Below are 17,500 nucleotides of genomic sequence, written 5' to 3' on the forward strand. Positions count from 1 at the left end.
CTTGTTCTTCATTAGTTTTTCTTTTTGGACCATTTTTAGGGTTTTTGGTTCAAAGTTGGAGACTTGTTGTGCAAAGAGTCTCCATAAGCTTAGATCTGACCTTTTCTAGTGTAATATATGTTGAGGAGTCATAAAAATTGAGTCTTAGACGTAGATCTTGTGGCATTCATGAGTTATAGTCTCATTATGGAAATAGGAAAGGTGTTTTGAGCTCAAAGTGACCTTTATATCCATGCAAAGGCTTAAAGGCTTCAACTTTATGGATTGAGTCATGTTAGAAGGGTCAGATCTGAATTTTGGATGAAAGTCTTAACCGTTTAAGATCTAAATGAGTTGGATGAGAAAGCAGGGCATTACGTTGGGCGTAATCCCAGTACACGCAGCGTAAGGGGCTGCGTACCCCGATTCTGTGAAGGCTCCGGGTACGCCCAGCGTAACCCGGAGGGTTGACTTTTCTTGACTTTTAGGGTTTGGTCAACTTTAGTGTATTTGAGCCAAGTAAGGGGTAAAATGGTATTTTACCTCTCCTGAGAGTGATTAGAGGAAATGGTCTAGCCTTGGGAATTATGTTGATGACAAGGGATTATTTCATATGATTAGGCAGAGGCTAGGTCTTATTTCCCCGAGTTTAAGATTCCCGAGTCACCGAGTTACACGAGGTGAGTCTTCTCAATATACGTTACCTAGAGTGGTATTATATGTTGACCAGAGGGTCTTATGTGTTATGTATGAGATTATGTGTTATGTGTTATATGTATGTTGTATGATGTTATAGACCGAACCGGAGGGTCCAACGATACAGACTGGGCCGGAGGATCCAACGAGATATGACCGGGCTGGAGGGTCCAACGAGCTACAGGACTGGAGGTTTCCGCTGAGACACATCGACCGGAGGGTCATATAATAGCCTCGAGTGACGTATGTGTTGTATGTTGTATTTTGGGGAACTCACTAAGCATTTATGCTTACAATTGTCGTGTTATGTGTTTCAGGTACTAGCAAGGACCGTGGAAAGGCGCCGGCGTGACCCGTACACACTAGAGAGAGGATTTGATTTTTGTGATCTTGGGATATGATATGATTTGATATCTATTGTTGGATACTTTTGAGAATATTTTCATATGAATTTGGTTGTTGAAAAATGAAAAATTTGTTTTGAAAATTTCGTTGTTACACGGATTCTAAAATAAATTCCAAATACAAACAAACAAATTTAATCATTGACTGTCCCTTATTGGAAACCATCTATGCTCAAATTGGTTGTCAGGAAGGTGCAATTGATATGCTATTTAGAAACCATAAGGTGAGATGTCTTGTTTTTGGACCTACTAATGATTCTCCAATCAGTGGTGATTTGTGTCTAATCAATAATATTCATGATTATGTCTATGAGCATACCGCAAATATGCTCTTCGACACCACCCTCGATTTGGAGAAAATTTTCTCATGTAACAGATCAAAATCATTGGATAATAGTGGGATTCAACACATGGAAAGAAAGTTGTGGAACAAAAAACATGATGCAACACATGCCCACAAATCAAAAATGAAAGTGTTACATGATATCAAGCATCGATTAAAGAAGTTTACCAGATGCAAAGATGCATGGCTCTGCAAAACAAGGTTTAAGCATCATCATGGAATGATTAAATGCAAAATAGTTGATTTGCACAAGGCCAAAAAAGGTTTGCCACATGATCCGGTTCCTCAAAGTAAGGTGAGCAACCTCATGGTTGGCTTTCAAGGAAGTCAACTAACATATGATCCTCCATAGACATCGGTCGAGGTAACCTGTCCCGCTAATGACGTTAAACTTGGCAAATTTTGGAACTTTGTGGGTAAGTTTACTTCAAACCCTCACGAGACTTCACTCGTCCACTAGGGGTAACCTAGGGGTTTAAAAGGCTTGTTGCACATGCCAAGTGCAATCGTGGACCCCGGCGAAATTGATGGCTAGTTAGTGTAGTTTATTTTTATTTGTTTTGATTTGTGTTATTGTAGTTTTTTTTTAATATTTTAGGAATTTGTCTTTGGATTCATCGATGACGAGGCAAGACTCAAAGTTGGGGAATAAGAAAACTGAAGATTGAAGAAAAAGTGAAAAATTAAAAAAAAATCATAATTTTTTTCGGTTTTCGTTCGGGTATAACAGAACATTATGAAAATGCCTCAAGTTAGTGAAGCTTTTCAAGAACCAAAACCTATTCTACCACCGGTACCATCAGGTGTGTCGTCCTCCTTATTTGTATTATTTTTATTAGTTTTGATGATTTTTATTATGTAATCATTTTGGGATAAATGAATGTTATCTTAATTTTTTAATTATCTTATTTTCCCGAGTTGGTCATCATGAAATATGTGGTGAGTTAGTAGCTTCTCTATATCTTGAATGTAACTCATCAAGATGGAAAATGATAGGAGTTTCGTACATCGAGTCATAACATCTAATTAATATTGATTTTGTGGGTTGCTCAGCCAGTTTGGAAATACTTATATTTATTTAAAATTTGTTATGTGAAATACCCAAGTGTTTGAAAAATGAAGTTTTTTTTTGGCTCGAGCCTACGATCTTTCTATTGATGACCCAACCGAACAATATGTGCCATCACGCTCTGAGTACTTGGTCTTACTTACTCCTGCGCCTTTAGGGTTGGGAGGGGACTATTATTGTTTTCACACAACCAAAAAACATCATAAGACATTGAAGAACTTCCAAGTATATATATATATATATATATATATATATATATATATATATATATATATATATATATATATATATATATTCAAGCTCAAGTCAAATACAAAGATGATCAAATCCGATGAAGCCATCAAAGAACTTGAAGAATGCACAATCAAGATAAATATGAAGAACAGTTCAAGTTGAAGACATTGTGTGAAACAATATGTGACCCCTCGATAGCAGGAGTGTATGGGTTGGTCCATTAAGTGTTACTGGCCACGCTAACTATGTTAGTGAACCTTGAAAACTGGACTTTGGCAGTGAGTTCACCTGTTTACTTATGAGGTTGATTATTGGAAAGGGTTCAAAAAGTGGAGGGTTTCAAACAATAATGTAAAATAAGCATAACATGTATTTTGTTTAAAAGTTCGGATAACCAACTAATAATCCCCAAAATCAATATATTGTGCTTATTGAAAATATTTTGATGAAATGTACGGAATTCGTGATTCCATTGAGTTTTTCTTAGGATTAGGGAGTAAGCCTATGCTGATTATTTTAGGCCAACCTCGGGACGAGTTTGGAATAAAGTTGGGGAGGTTTGATCGGTCTATATTTATAACATAATAAATTGTACTAAATATGTTGAATTGATGTGTGATTGCCCAAGAATGGCACTACTTTGATAAGTTGTTGAACTTTATATGCAGGTAAATACTTATTGCTAAAGTGGGCGGAACCCGCAAGAAAAATGAGCAAAATGAAGCTAAGCGTGGGAGACGAATTGCTAAAGGAATGAAGAAAAATGGTGCTGAGAAATTTGACCACTCTTCAATGTTTTGATCATATCTCAAGGTCTAGAGCTCCAATTGAAATGAATGCAGAAGTTCTAGAAACTAGACAAAATTTACTACAACTATCATGTTTTGCGTTTTTACTGGTTCTACTGTTTTCATCACCAAAAAGGGGCAACAAAGATGAGAGACGTCCTAGAACACGTCTAAGACGCCCCCTAGGACGCCTAACCGTTTTAGGCCATTTTCAAGTGCAAATCAAGGAAGACAGAAGGCATGTAAAACGCCCTGAAGGACGCCCAGACATCCTACCTGACATCTAAGACGCCTACTAGGACGTCGACGCGGAAAACAGCTCCGAAAATTAGTTTTTTAGCACCTATTTAAGGGAGATTAAACCCTAATTGACTTAGGACTTCTTCCCTGCGATTTTCCACAGTTTTTGAGGGTTCCAAACACATTTAAAGTTTCTCCAAACATGTTTTTGATCATCAATTTCCGAATCAAAGCCAAGAAATCATCAAATTCATTATCATTCAACGTTTGAAGATTGTTCAACCAACGAATCTACATCAATTCCATCAAGCTCCATATTTGATTACTTCATCCCCAAGGTTTCATCGTTCCATAGGTCTGTTCTGGTTACGAGCGTTCATCGGGGTTGTACTCTTTATTTGCTCAGTGAGCAGTATTTTGTAGACTTGGTTCCCATCCCTTTGTGTGGGAACAAGGTTATCGTGAGCATGGATTAGTTAAGCCGTAATGGTGCGGTGATCAACTGTGAGCATCAGTTAGTTCGGATTCGAACCCTAAGTGGGGGAGAGTTAGTGGTTCATGGAGAGAGAGCTCAGTGTGGGCTGATTTTGTGCTAAACAGCGAGGGCCAGATGTTATATTTAGCAAGGTTGTTCAGGATTTGTCGCCTATGTTATGGATACCCGGGATAAGGGTAAGGCAACTGTGGATGATGTGCCGATTGTGCGGGATTATCCCGATGTGTTTGCAGAGGATTTGCCCGGGGTGCCTCCGGAGAGGCATGTTGAGTTCAGGATTGATCTGGTTCCAGGTGCGGCTCCGATAGCCAAAGAACTATATCGGTTGGCTCCTCCCGAGATGTAGGAGTTGTCTACACAACTGCATGAGCTGTTAGACAAGGGATTCATTCGACCGAGTAGTTCGCCATAGGGAGCACCGATCTTATTTGTGAAGAAGAATGACGGGTCTCATCATATGTGCATTGACTACCGGGAGATGAATAAGGTAATGGTGAAGAACCGTTATCCACTCCCGATGATTGATGATCTTTTTGACCAACTTCAGGGTCCATCTTGGTTTTCCAAGATTGATATGCGATCGAGTTATCATCAGATGAGGGATAGGGACGAGGATGTGTAGAAGACAACTTTATGGACTCATTATGGTCAATACGAGTTCGTGGTGATGCCTTTTGAGCTCATTAATGCTCCATACACGTTCATGGATCTCATAATCTGTGTGTGTAGACCGATGTTGGATCGGTCTATGATTGTGTTCATCGATGATATCTTGATTTATTTCAAGACTCAGGAGCAGCACAAGAAGAACTTGAAGGAGGTGCTGGAGACTTTGAGGAGGGAGAGACTTTTCGCAAAGTTCTCCAAATGTGATTTCTAGTTGCGCGAGGTGTAGTTTCTGGGGCACCTTGTCAACCAGAAGGGTATTTTGGTCGATCCGGTCAAAGACGAGACCGTGATGCAGTGGGAGTTTCTGAGGTCTCCATCCAAAATTCGGAGTTTCCTTGGTTTGGTGGGTTATTATTGGAGATTCATCCATGATTTATCAAAGATAGATATTACTTTGACTCGGTTGACAAAGAAGACGATTATTTTTCGTTGGGGGCCTAAGCAGTATGCAGCTTTTGAGACCTTGAGACAGCGGTTGTGCGAGGCACCGATTCTGACCCTGTCGGAGGGTGTCGATGATTTTGTGGTTTATTATGATGTGTCGATCACAGGATTGAGGGTGGTGTTGATGCAGAGGGGTCACGTGATCACTTACGCTTCGAGGCCGCTGAAGCATCATGAGGCGAATTATCCGAAACATGATTTGGAGTTGGGGTTGTGGTTTTCGCCCTCAAGATTTGGCGATCTTACCTCTATGGGGTCCGTTGTACCATTTACACGGATTACAAGAGCCTGAGGTATTTGATGGATCAGCAAAATTTGAATATGATGCAATGTCGATGGTTAGATGTGGTGAATGATTATGATTGTGAGATCCTTTACCACCCGAGGAAGGCCAATGTGGTGGCCAATGCTCTTAGTCGCAAGGCGGTCACGGCTTCAATCAGAGACATATGTTTGAGGATGACCGTGATTACTCCGTTATTGGAGCGGATTCGTGAGGCTTAGGTCGAGGCTATAAAGGAAGAGCACCGAATTCTATTGTAATTCCAAAAATACAACTGGGTGACGGTTTTTTCAAAATGAGAGTTTTCTTTGGCCTATTGAGTTGAAATAAAGTGGCATAGTAGAATCTCAAAAGAATCCACAATCATAAGGATGACGACATCCAAAGATTTCATTTAGGTAGCATTTAATAGCGAGATTCGATTGGACTGAATAAATAACTGAATATAACTAGATACGACTGAACAAAAACTTTCATATAGTGTTTGCTATAATTACGACAAGACAGAGCTAGATAATAAAATTACTAAATTGCCGTTAGCAATTTTTTAATGAATTTTTTTGTAATATATTATATTATTATATCTTATTATAAACATGAATATTACATGTTATATGTTATTTTGATAATTTTTTGCGTATAAATATTTGAGTATATATAAAATAAAAAGGTCAACATGTATCAATAAAATTTATTTTCTTTCTATCCTTTCATATTCACCAATGCCGCTGCTTCATGTTCCTCCAAATTCCAAAACATAATTTGTTGCCCCGTTAAAAAGAAATAAAGAAGCATGATTAATTTGAGATGGAAAAATAATTATATAATGTTGTAAAACATGGCGGCAGCATCTCACGAGGACAAATAGACAAAAAACTAGCCAAAGTATTATCTAATGTTTAGAAAACTATTATTTAATTATTATCACTTTTGTTGCCAACAAACCATATTTTAGGCTCTTATATATTTGTTTTGAAATAAAAACCTCACGCCTAACGAAGGAGGAAGAGACAAAAAATAAAGTTATCGGTCTTATCATTATCTCATTATCAAGGAGTAAGAAGGAGAAAGGATATGGAAGGAGGGTGTTTTTTTTTTTTTTTTTGGTCAAATGCAATTTATCCTAACTTGTTCCATCCTTTTGTGTAGGACTAAAATTTTATAAAATAGTCTCATTTGACTTAATCAATAACGGATATTGTTTTTTGTTCTAGGCATGCCAAATGCTACTCAAAAGGACATTGTTTTATTCTGTCTTGTTTGGTTCCATCCGTCAAACGCTAGCTTAAGCTGCAACGATATTTGTATCTCCCAACAGATCAAATCATTAATTAATAAATTCAAGGATGTCAATATCCCACCACGAAACAACTTGTCTCCAATTCGCAAGAGCTATACGACTAGGGTTAGCACAATACATAATGTAAGCCTTGTGAAAAAAAAAAGAGACCAAAACTAATACTCTCTCCGTCCCAAAATTATTGTTCACAAACAAAAAACACAAAGATTAAGAAAACATTAATTTTATTAAATGAAATGACATTTATACCATTTTGTTCCATTTAGTTTCATCATTTTGCTGCATTTAATTCTATAATATGTTAACTAATAATGAGGGAAAAATATATTTATTTTTAGAAATAGACTATTAATTTGGGACAAACCAAAAAGAAAACATAGATTTATTAATATGGGACGGAGAGAGTATGGAAAAGTAATTCGCTAGAATTTTTTTAGAAAAACTAACTTATATACCCATGTAAATAGTAATTAGCTAGAATACTCAATTTAAATTAAAAGAAGTCCAAAAAACAATTTGAAAGGATTCGAACAAGGTTTCCAATGGTAACGAGACTTCATTTCTTAGTACCAGTGCGAGACGTAATCCCATCACATATGGCAAAAGTACACGTCAAAGTGTTTTGTAGAGTTGACAAAAATCGATCCAGCCCACCAACCCAACCCAAAATTAACAGGTAGGTTAGGTTGAGATTTTCAACTTATTTAAGTTAAATGGGTCAACCCATCTAACCCATTTAATTAAATAGGTTGGGTCATGTAAAAATTATCAACCCACCAACCTATTTAACTTTAATTTATATTTAATTTAATAATTATTTATATTATCATTTATTAATCTAGGTATTAGTTTATAAATTACAATGTTCCTATTATTATTTATGTTTATAAAAAAATGGAATCTTAATTCCTATATTTTTTTCTTGGCACCGACAACACTAGCCACTCTCCAAAATACTTAGAAATTACATATCTTTAATGCTATTTGAACGATTTCTTTTTATATGTAAATTGAAATTATGCTTTTGTCATACTTTGAAATTATTTTGACTCTATAACTAATTTAAGTTGTGTAATCTTTAGTTACTTTATTTATTTATTTCTATTTTGAATGAGTCAACCCAAGTTTAACCAATTTATTTACTAGATTGAGTTGGAAATTACATAAACCGAATAACCCGATGACAATCCATTTATTTAAAATGTTGGGTTGGATTAGAAATATCAGCTCATTCAAATAAACAGGTTGGGTTGAAATCTTCAATCCAATTAATAAATGGGTGCCGAACCCGAACCCATATCGACCCATTGTCAACTCTAGTATTTTGTAGTAGACATGTATTTCGCAACACTCAGCACTACGAAATACATTGTCAACTCTAGTATTTTGTAGTGGACATGTATTTCGCAACACTCAACACTACGAAATACTTTGGCCTCGTTTGTTTTTCTACAAAAATACTTTTTGAGCACTTTTCCCTTTTGACGAGTAGACTTTTCTCAAGTGCATGTTTTCTTCCGCAAACATGGGAAAAGACAAAAGACATTTAACCACTTCCAAAACAAACAACACCTTTATGTTGGAAAAAATCATTTCACATCAAAAGGCATCTCACAATAGACATAATCGCAAAATCCGTCGCTATGTATGATACAACAAAACAAACAACTTGTGATCTAGTTTAAATTATATTGATTTCTCTTAAACCTAAGTTAACTTCATCACCCTAAAATCAAACCAAACCAACAACTTATGATCTAGTTTGAATCATATACGCCACACACGGTTGCAATAGACTTCAATTCAAGTCACATACAAATGTTCTTTTACTTACAAATACATGAGCTATACATATATGTGTGTGTTCTTTTACTTCAATACATAAAAGAAATCAACATATATAGTTGAGGAAATGTGGGTTTTTCCTGTTAATGTAAAGCTTTTTACTTGGATATTTTTCATACATCATTTATGAAACAACACTTAATGGGAAAAGAAAAGACTGTTATGGATGTGTAAGGTTACATACATGTCTATTTCTAGAGCATAAACGAGAATGTTGTTGAAAAGTTGAAATAGACAATATTCCTATTCGAATAATATTATATCAAGACTAACCAGCAAGAGGGTTAGCATGGATTGTGATACGGTTGATCCTAATCTCTGCCAAAGGTCGATCCCCAGCTCCTGTTGGAGTCTACACCACAAAAAAAAAAAAAATCAAATTTGTATATAATAATACAGAAAAACACAATGTACTTTTTACTATTAAATCAATTTAGCAACTTAACTATTCTTTTGCTGGGATTAAAATCATTAGGCTTTCTTAACTGTTTTTTAGAAACATTTTTCTCTGTTATTCGTTTGGAAAAAAGGTTGAAATATTGAAAAACAAAATGTACTTTTGCAATTATATCAATTTAGCCACTAAACTATTTTTTTTTTAAGATAAGATTATTATTAACAGTTCAATGGATAAAAACTAATGGTTTCATAGCTAGATCGATGTATATACCTATGTGTGTGTTGTGTATTTAAGTGTGTATGTATATGGCAAAATACAGAAAAACACAACGTGCTTTTAGTTTTACTATTCTATTGATTTAGCCACTTAACTATTTTTTCTAGGGATTAAAACATTGTACTTTCTTTACCTTTTTTTTTTAGAAAAAAACATTTTTCTATGTTGCTTGTTTTTGGAAAAATGTTGAAATATTATCAATTTAGCCATTGAACTATATATACTTTTTTTATGATTATTATTAACAGTTCAATGGAAAAACCTACAAAAAATAATGGTTTAGTAGCTAAATCGATATATAGACCTATGTGTGTTATGTTTTAGGTGTGTATACATGGAAAAATACAAAAAAACAAAAAACTTATCGATTAAACCAATGTAGGTTCTTTACCTTTTTATAAGTAAAAAACATTTTTCTTGGTTACCAGGTTTTGTGAAAGATTAAAATTTAGAAAACAACAATGTGCTTTCACCAATTATCGATTTAGCCACTAGACTAATCTTTTTTCCATGATTATTGTTAAGGAGTTTAATGGCTAAATAAAATATAAAGTAATAGTTTAGTGGCCAAATTGATACAATGATGAATGCATGTTATGCGTTTCTGTATTTTGCCCTTTGCCCTTAATGCGATATCAGGTAACTAGTAAAAATAAAATTTCATGATGAAAAGATGTATGATGGATTAATCACTAAAAAACTTGAAGTGAATTTACCTTTTCCATAAGATCAAGAACTTCAAATCCATGAATCACTTTGCCAAAAATGGTATACAATCCATTCAGATGCGGTTGCTTAGCGTAAGTGATGAAGAACTGGCTCCCATTAGTGTTGGGCCCACTATTGGCCATTGATAGCATACCTCTTGCATTGTGCTGAAGTAAGCACAAAAAGAATTAAAAAAAAAAAAAGTCAAAGGCATTAAAAGATGACTGAAGATTTGCTAATAACACTTCAAATTTTGCAAGTGGAGTGTACGTTTATAATAAAAGCAATTTTCAAGCTATAGTCTATATATACTTGGATAGATTTTTCATAATATAATGTTCTTTGTAATAAAATAAATTGAAAAGGTACAATGGTATAATTGGGTAGACTTTTCAAATTCCATTGCCTTAATAAGAAAAAAAAAGCAGAAAGTCGGATGCTATAATGCACAAATAAATGAAACTATGATGCTATTTTTAGCAATTAGCCCTTTATAATATCAGTAGTTAATGTCAACTCAAATAATCATCAATATATCACTATGAGGCTGCATTTGTTATATGATTCAGAATTGGATGATATGAGCTTTGTAAGGCTATTTCCATTTATGAGGATGAGAAAGGGTGTTCCTTTTGACTTAACGCAAAAAAAAAAAGACTTAATAAAGAAAGTCAGGAAATGAGGGTTTCCCTGACTTTTCACAAATTTGTTCTCATTTACTTTTTCCTTCCATTTCCCCAAATGTGCATCATTTGCTTAAACATTATTTACAACACTTAATAGGAATATTAAAGAAACATGGACTTTTTAATAAAGATGAGCACATCCAACATTGAAACTTTACCTTGAGAGAGTCACGTATCTCGTCATTGAACTTTTTGCCCCAAATACTTGTCCCTCCTTTGCCTGTTCCTGTGGGATCTCCACCTTGGATCATAAACCCCTTTATGTTTCTGTGGAAAATGGTGCCATCATAGTATCCACTCGCACATAATGCAAGAAAATTCTGTTGACATCAAGTATTACAATTCCATTAACAAGGATGCATGTTATTTGTTATGTCAAAATTCCTATTGCAAGTAGTATTAAATACTATCAACAAGTCACACGTTGGGATTGTTAATCAGCGTAACCTAACAATCATGTCTACTCTGGGTTGAAGAACTAGGGTTTTGAAAAGAAGTGTTGAGGGATTTGGTTATAGAAATTCGAGATTTTAGTGAAGACAAAAAAATCGAGAGTGTACGTCTACCACAGAACTAACCTCTGATGCTTTAGGTACTTCATCACAAGCTATTTCGCACTTGATGTCGCCGAGATTAGTGTGAAGCGTAACTGACTACAGAAATAGAAACACAAAAAGATTACACAGAGAACGAAGCTTCTTTTAAACTCAATGTAACGATGCAGATTATATGTTCGACGAAATGCTCAAAAAGAAAAAAAGAAGTTCAACAAACCATTTAGGCCTTCGAGTGCGATTGTGTGGATTCGGACGCTTAAGCGTTAGCTTCCTTTGCGTGAATCGTCGATTTCGTTGGGTGGGTTCGTCGTTCGTAAAGCTATTGTCGAATGGTTGGGTAGACTCTTCTGGACCTAATAAACTGCGTGCAACAAAATTATTTGAAGGTTAATATTTACACTTCACCCCCTCGTGGTTTTGGAAAGTGACTAAATACCACCTCAGCAAGCAAGCATTCTTATATTTACATTTTTTACCAATAGTTCTAACATAAGTACATAACACTCACAAAATGTACTTTTTTTCACTCATACTAACAAAAGAAATTAATTAAACCAAGTAACTAACCATTATAAATAAGGTGTTTAACAAAAAAAATCAAGTTTTTTATGTTTTGAAAAAATGCCCCCTTTGTCCTATACGGGTAATTCCATAAATTTGGCAGCTTCACCAAAATCACTAATGGCAACAAACCAAATGGTAAGCAAAATCTACAACAAAGGCTTCCAAAGAGACCAAAACCTGCAACTTAATAGGAGATGTCACATACAAATCAGTTTGTTGCCATTGGTTGATCTGAAATTATTTTGGAACCATCTTTTTTTTTTTTTTTTTTTTTTTTACTTTTTGTTAGATTTTAATAAAAAAACAAAGTATTTTCTCGAAATTCCGGAATAATTTTTTTTTCCTGTTTGAAATCCGCAATATCGGTCTAAGATATATTTGTTAGAAAAAGTAGTTTTGATGATGACATAAAGTGGTTCGGAATGACCTATTCCAGACATGTTGATGATTTTTCAAAACAACTTATTTTTGGGTTATTTTCTTTAATGTTAACTTAAAATGTGGTTAGTTTAGTTAATATACCTAATAACAATGTATTTACATTTCTTTAACACCCATAACAGCAACATACTTAAAATTATCTACGAATATGAAATCTAATAATACATGTGGCATTTTACAAGTTTTAGGCTACATATTGCTGTTATCATATTAGAAATGAAAGTACTTAAAAAAAAACATCACCTTGGTGTATGCTAACGTGGCATTATTCCAATTGATGAAATGGGTGCTGTTAGTCTCCTGTTACCAGATCTTTCTAGCTCTTCCTGCAATAGTGAAAAAAAATGTTGGAACATGGTTTGTATCTTCAAGAAGGGCAACCACAAACACCACCTACCTCTGCCCATTTGAGCAAAGGCAACCACCATCAGACTTCCGATCACCAAAACCAAAACTCCGGCAACCCTGCCGGAGATCCCGTGAGTTCCTTGACCGGAGTTTTGGGCGTCTTCCTGAGAAATATTAGCAAACTGTTGGTAATAGTAACAGTAACAGTAACAATAATAGTAATAATAATAATAAGGACAAATTCCACCGAAAGATTTTTTTTTTTTTCTAGTTTAACCAAAGAGAGTTTGTTTTTATTTACAAAGAAAACACCAAGCTATTACATTAATGAGTTGCAAAAAAACAAATGGAAGACTATTTTTTAGGTTAAAGATGCTTTTAATCAAACTTTCAATGGTTAAAACGAAAAGAAAATTTTCTTTGAAGAAATTCCAAACTATAGTGGTTTTTATAGAATTCAACTTTTAAAAAAAAAATCTTTCTGTGGTTAAACAAAAAACAACAAACTACAACGGTTTTTATGGAATTTGCCCTAATAGTAATAATAATAATAAACCGGTAAGCTGTAAGATTATGAAAAATAAAAACCTGAGCCTTTTTTTCTCTAGCTTTGCGTCGTAGCTTCAGTTCTTTCGTTCTTGTTTTCCTTTTGGCGTCTTTCTTTGCCTAAAAACAATTGAATAAGTGTGTGGATTAGTTATAACCACAAGATAACATATAGCTGGTAACTTATGTCCAAATAATTCATTTATTTTGTGTTTTAAAGGGTATTTAGATGTTTAATAAACAATTTTTGAGTTGAATATTGCAATTCTTTTTGAAGGAGAACACAAAAAGTTATGTTCCACCACATCTAGAATAAAGACAACATAGGTGGATCACCAATAAAGGTGATAATTAGGACAATAAGGAGTTGTTTATATTTGCTGATTGAGACAGATTTGACTGAGTCAAGGTCTAACTGAGTAAGACTTAGCCCTAAATCTGACCAAGTAAGAGATATTTTAGAGGAGTCAGGGACCAAGTCAGAGGCTTCTAAGTGTGGTATGAAACAGTCTGAATCTGACTGAGTCAGACCCAACCTCTTACCAGACTCAATAAGAGGCATATCAAACAGCCCCTTATTGATATTGTCATATATGCATATGTAGATATCTCATATCCAAATTTCTTTTCATGTAATATATTCATATGCAAGTAATAAACTTCATTTTGTTATAATAATCCGATTATAGAAATAAAGGCTAAATGCAAGAAATAGCAATATACTTTCATTTTTTTTTATTAAAGCATCCTACTTTCATTAACTACATCAATAGCTTTTATTGCTTCTTTCTATTAAATCATTTTAATTTCAACTTTCTCTTATTAAAGCATTATCATTTGGAAAATCCACCCAACTATAGCATTGTACTTTCAAATTTTTTTCTTATTAGGGCAATACACTTTGAAAATCTACCCATTTATATCATTGTACATTTGTACTTTCACTTGTTTTTCTTATTAGGGCATTATACTTTGAAAAATTCACCCAATAATAACATTGTACTTCCATTTTTTCTTATTAGAACATTATACTTTGAAAACAACAACACTACTACAATCAAGTGAATTTTTCACAAAACAACATTATCATAACATAAGAAAGAAACAAAAGTAGGTGCTATAAATATAATAAAGAGTAAATTACACGAATGGTCCCTATTGTTTAGGGTAATTTGCACGTTTGATCCCTAGCTTATTTTTTTAACTCGGAAGGTCCCTACTGTTTGTTTTTGTTACGCGCTTGGTCCCTGTCTTACCTAAAAAGATTATTTTGCCCTTGATTTTTTAATTTATTTAAATAAACGCAACCCTAACACCATCTCCCTCACCTTACCTTATCTACCCCACCATTTTTCCCTATTTAAGTAATTCTTTTTAGGTAACACAGGGACCAAACACGTAACAAAAACAAACAGTAGGGACCACGTGTATAACAAAAACAAACAGTAGGGACCTTCCGAGTTAAAAAATAAGTTAGGGACCAAACGTGAAAATTACCCCAAACCATAGGGACCATTCATGTAATTTACTCTATAATAAATAAAACTGCATAAAACTAACCTGATTAGCATTTTGAGATTCTTCCATTTCTTTTGTCAAAGGACTTGGCACTTTAGCAGACTCCCAATCCCACTTATCAAAATTCATTGCCATAAAGCGTCTAAACGCGTTCCTAACTTCCTTATTAACTGCAACCTTATAAGGAGTTTTCCCCCTTTCATCCAACACACAAGGATCCAAACCTTCTTCTAATAATTCCATAACTTTATCCACATTTCCAGCCTTTGCAGCTTCATGTAAAGGTGATAACATAACAAAAACATCTTCAGAGATATCACCATTTTTTGAATTATCCATCAATTTTTCATTTTCAAGTGTGAAGGTTGAATCTTTTTTGATGATCGGGAGGACTTTTTCTTGATTTGGTTCGGTGGAGATTTGTGTTAAGATGTTGTATAATCGTTGAGCTTCCTTGAATGTTGGTTTTCTAACAGTTAATGGGATGTGTTTGATGATGTTTTTTTGACAAATGAAGAGTGGATTTTCACCATTGAATAGTAGTTTGTTGTTGTGTGAAGGGGCGTGAATGAAAATAGAAACTGAAGAAGTGAAATAAGGCTTCCATGCATCGAGTAGTTCTTGGATGTCCTGAAATTTAAGTGAGAATTAATTAGTCAAGTGATTAAAGAAACAAAAAATTTAAAATATTTGATAGAAATAACAGTTTAGTGAGATATTGCAAACAAAGTAGAAACATTGGTTATTCATGTTTAATACCTTCTTTAAGGCATGTTCATTGTGTCGCCTAATTGAAGCACCTGCAGAATTTGAAAATTTACCACTACCATCTTCTGATGATTGTTTTTTACCAGACTTTGCCCTTGTAACATATCTACATTAAACAAGTGGCATTTTTAGCATTTCATTTCAATGGAAAAACCATTCCATCATACCAAACACTACCTAAGATTGCATATAAAATCTGATTGTTTGGATACCATATAAGTTTCTCTTGTTCATACAAGCTTTTTTGTGAGTTGTGACAATGAAAAAGAACTTATTCTCTTCTATAAGCATGAAAATATCATTGATCCTTCTAATTACAAATTCCTAACTAGATATACTAATTATTTAATGATGGTGGAGCTAAATTACATGAACAATATTTACAATCATGGAGGTAAAGAAGGTATATTTTTAGTTCTGGGAAAGGATGGATTAATTTTAAGCTCAATTATTTTTTGGAGGAAATTAAATAGATAAAGAACAGACCTGTGGAATGTTTTGTGGGCAACAATGGAGTTTCCATCAAAGACACAACCAACAAAATGCCCACCAGTAGCAAGCAACATAACTCTGAAACGGGTGTTGTTTCTAGGTTCATGGATCACATTCAGCAGCCTCTCAGTCACTTCCTTCACTGTCACACAAGGGGTATTATCGTCCTTTGTAAACCCATGTAAATCATGTTCAAGGAGAATTTTCTCAGAGTCACCAACAAGCAAGCACTTCCAGAATGAAATTGTTTCTCCATTGGATAGATTCATAAAAATCTTCTGCTTCATACTTCCCAACAATCCCTTAGTTGAATCCCTGAGGCTGTCAAATTCTCTGTTTTCTTCATTTTCTGAACCTGATATGCTTGATATATCATAATCTTTAACTATGGAATTGGAACTCAATTCATCAAAATCATCCTCCCTAACAGTTTCCTTTCCAGCAATGCTTAACTTTATCTGAGATAAAAAAAAAACATTATGCATATAGAAACAAAGTAAAATATCAGAGACTCTAGGAGAAACATTATACTGAATTTTTTTTGTTGTATTCGAGTAAATCTTAAAGGAAAACTTATAGAATTTTAACCAGTAACACAACATTTGGCTTAAATTCTTATACAGTTCAAATATGCAGTGGACAGTCTTTATAAATTGTTGAAAATCACAAACCTACAATAATTAATTAATCATACTTCATGAAGCATATGAAATTTCAATAATATGATATATACGAACTGCACACTTAATTAAGTTAGGTCAAGAGAATTTACATTGAAAAGATGAAAATCGGACTTGAAGTGAGACCGTTGATCATGAAGCGACTCAAAACTGGATGTACAAGTATTACACGTCAATCTCTCACTAGAACTAGCATTCTTCTCCGGCGCCACCTCTGTTTCTTCTACGGTTTTTCCCGGAGTAGTAGCGGGGTTGTTAGCGAGTTCAGGGGTTGAAAGCAATTCAATGAAACCGCAGGAATCAAAGAAATTCGACGGGAGTTCAAAAATTGAATAGTTTATTCTTTTATATTCATTTTGTTTGCCTGAATCGGCGTCGGCGATACGGTTGCCGGAAGTAAGCTCCATTTCCATCTCCAACGCGATATCCGCCTGTGATGAGTGTTATCAATGTGGAAGGAATATCAACTCGTTTGATTCAGGTGGTGTTTGGATGTGAGTTTTAGAATGATTATGTTCAAAAATGGAAACAAAAACAAAACAAAAATATCTTTTTATAATAATTATCAAATTTAAACAGAAACAATCCTAAATTCCTAAATACATTAATAAAACTCTCTAACCTTATCACACCGGGTCACGGCATTAATATTAATTTTTGGATGGTTAGTCCAGACAGTATAATCATATGATTTACTATTTAAATGGAATGGATTAAAAAAATACA

General features: G+C 34.3%; 2 protein-coding genes across 2 annotated transcripts; both read right to left on the reverse strand.

Moving 5' to 3' along the window:
* Positions 1 to 8,849: 8,849 nt before the first annotated feature.
* LOC145094066 (Cyclophilin-like peptidyl-prolyl cis-trans isomerase family protein) lies at positions 8,850 to 11,773 on the reverse strand. Its single transcript, XM_079032333.1, has 5 exons — positions 11,635 to 11,773; positions 11,439 to 11,513; positions 11,019 to 11,180; positions 10,183 to 10,341; positions 8,850 to 9,142 (listed from the first exon to the last, which is right to left on the reverse strand). Exons 1-5 carry the CDS (start codon positions 11,635 to 11,637, stop codon positions 9,059 to 9,061), a joined length of 483 nt encoding a protein of 160 aa, XP_078888459.1. The 5' UTR covers positions 11,638 to 11,773; the 3' UTR covers positions 8,850 to 9,058.
* On the reverse strand, positions 11,642 to 17,280 carry LOC145094065 (uncharacterized). The gene is made up of 8 exons (XM_079032332.1): positions 16,867 to 17,280; positions 16,089 to 16,552; positions 15,594 to 15,708; positions 14,877 to 15,464; positions 13,359 to 13,436; positions 12,820 to 12,934; positions 12,666 to 12,748; positions 11,642 to 11,778 (listed from the first exon to the last, which is right to left on the reverse strand). The coding sequence occupies exons 1-7, from the start codon at positions 17,185 to 17,187 to the stop codon at positions 12,726 to 12,728; spliced, it is 1,704 nt and encodes a 567-aa protein (XP_078888458.1). The 5' UTR covers positions 17,188 to 17,280; the 3' UTR covers positions 11,642 to 11,778; positions 12,666 to 12,725.
* Between the last annotated feature and the right edge of the window lie 220 nt (positions 17,281 to 17,500).

This window comes from Lactuca serriola, chromosome 3 (genome assembly GCF_051521515.1).
Source record: "Lactuca serriola cultivar US96UC23 chromosome 3, Lser_US96UC23_V15, whole genome shotgun sequence".
NCBI classification, from domain to species: domain Eukaryota; kingdom Viridiplantae; phylum Streptophyta; class Magnoliopsida; order Asterales; family Asteraceae; genus Lactuca; species Lactuca serriola.

Bases quoted from the DNA above. Each gene is read 5' to 3' on its own strand.
- LOC145094066 (XM_079032333.1), bottom strand. The intron at 10,342-11,018 runs GTAAAGTTTCAA...TGCTTACTTCAG, and splicing joins AGATACGTGACTCTCTCAAG to CACAATGCAAGAGGTATGCT. The intron at 9,143-10,182 runs GTAAATTCACTT...TTTGTGGTGTAG, and splicing joins TTCTTGATCTTATGGAAAAG to ACTCCAACAGGAGCTGGGGA.
- LOC145094065 (XM_079032332.1), bottom strand. From the start codon at position 17,187: ATGGAAATGGAGCTTACTTCCGGCAACCGTATCGCCGACGCCGATTCA. The intron at 15,709-16,088 runs GTCTGTTCTTTA...TGTTTAATGTAG, and splicing joins GCCCACAAAACATTCCACAG to ATATGTTACAAGGGCAAAGT. The intron at 13,437-14,876 runs GTTAGTTTTATG...AATTGTTTTTAG, and splicing joins AATCTCAAAATGCTAATCAG to GCAAAGAAAGACGCCAAAAG.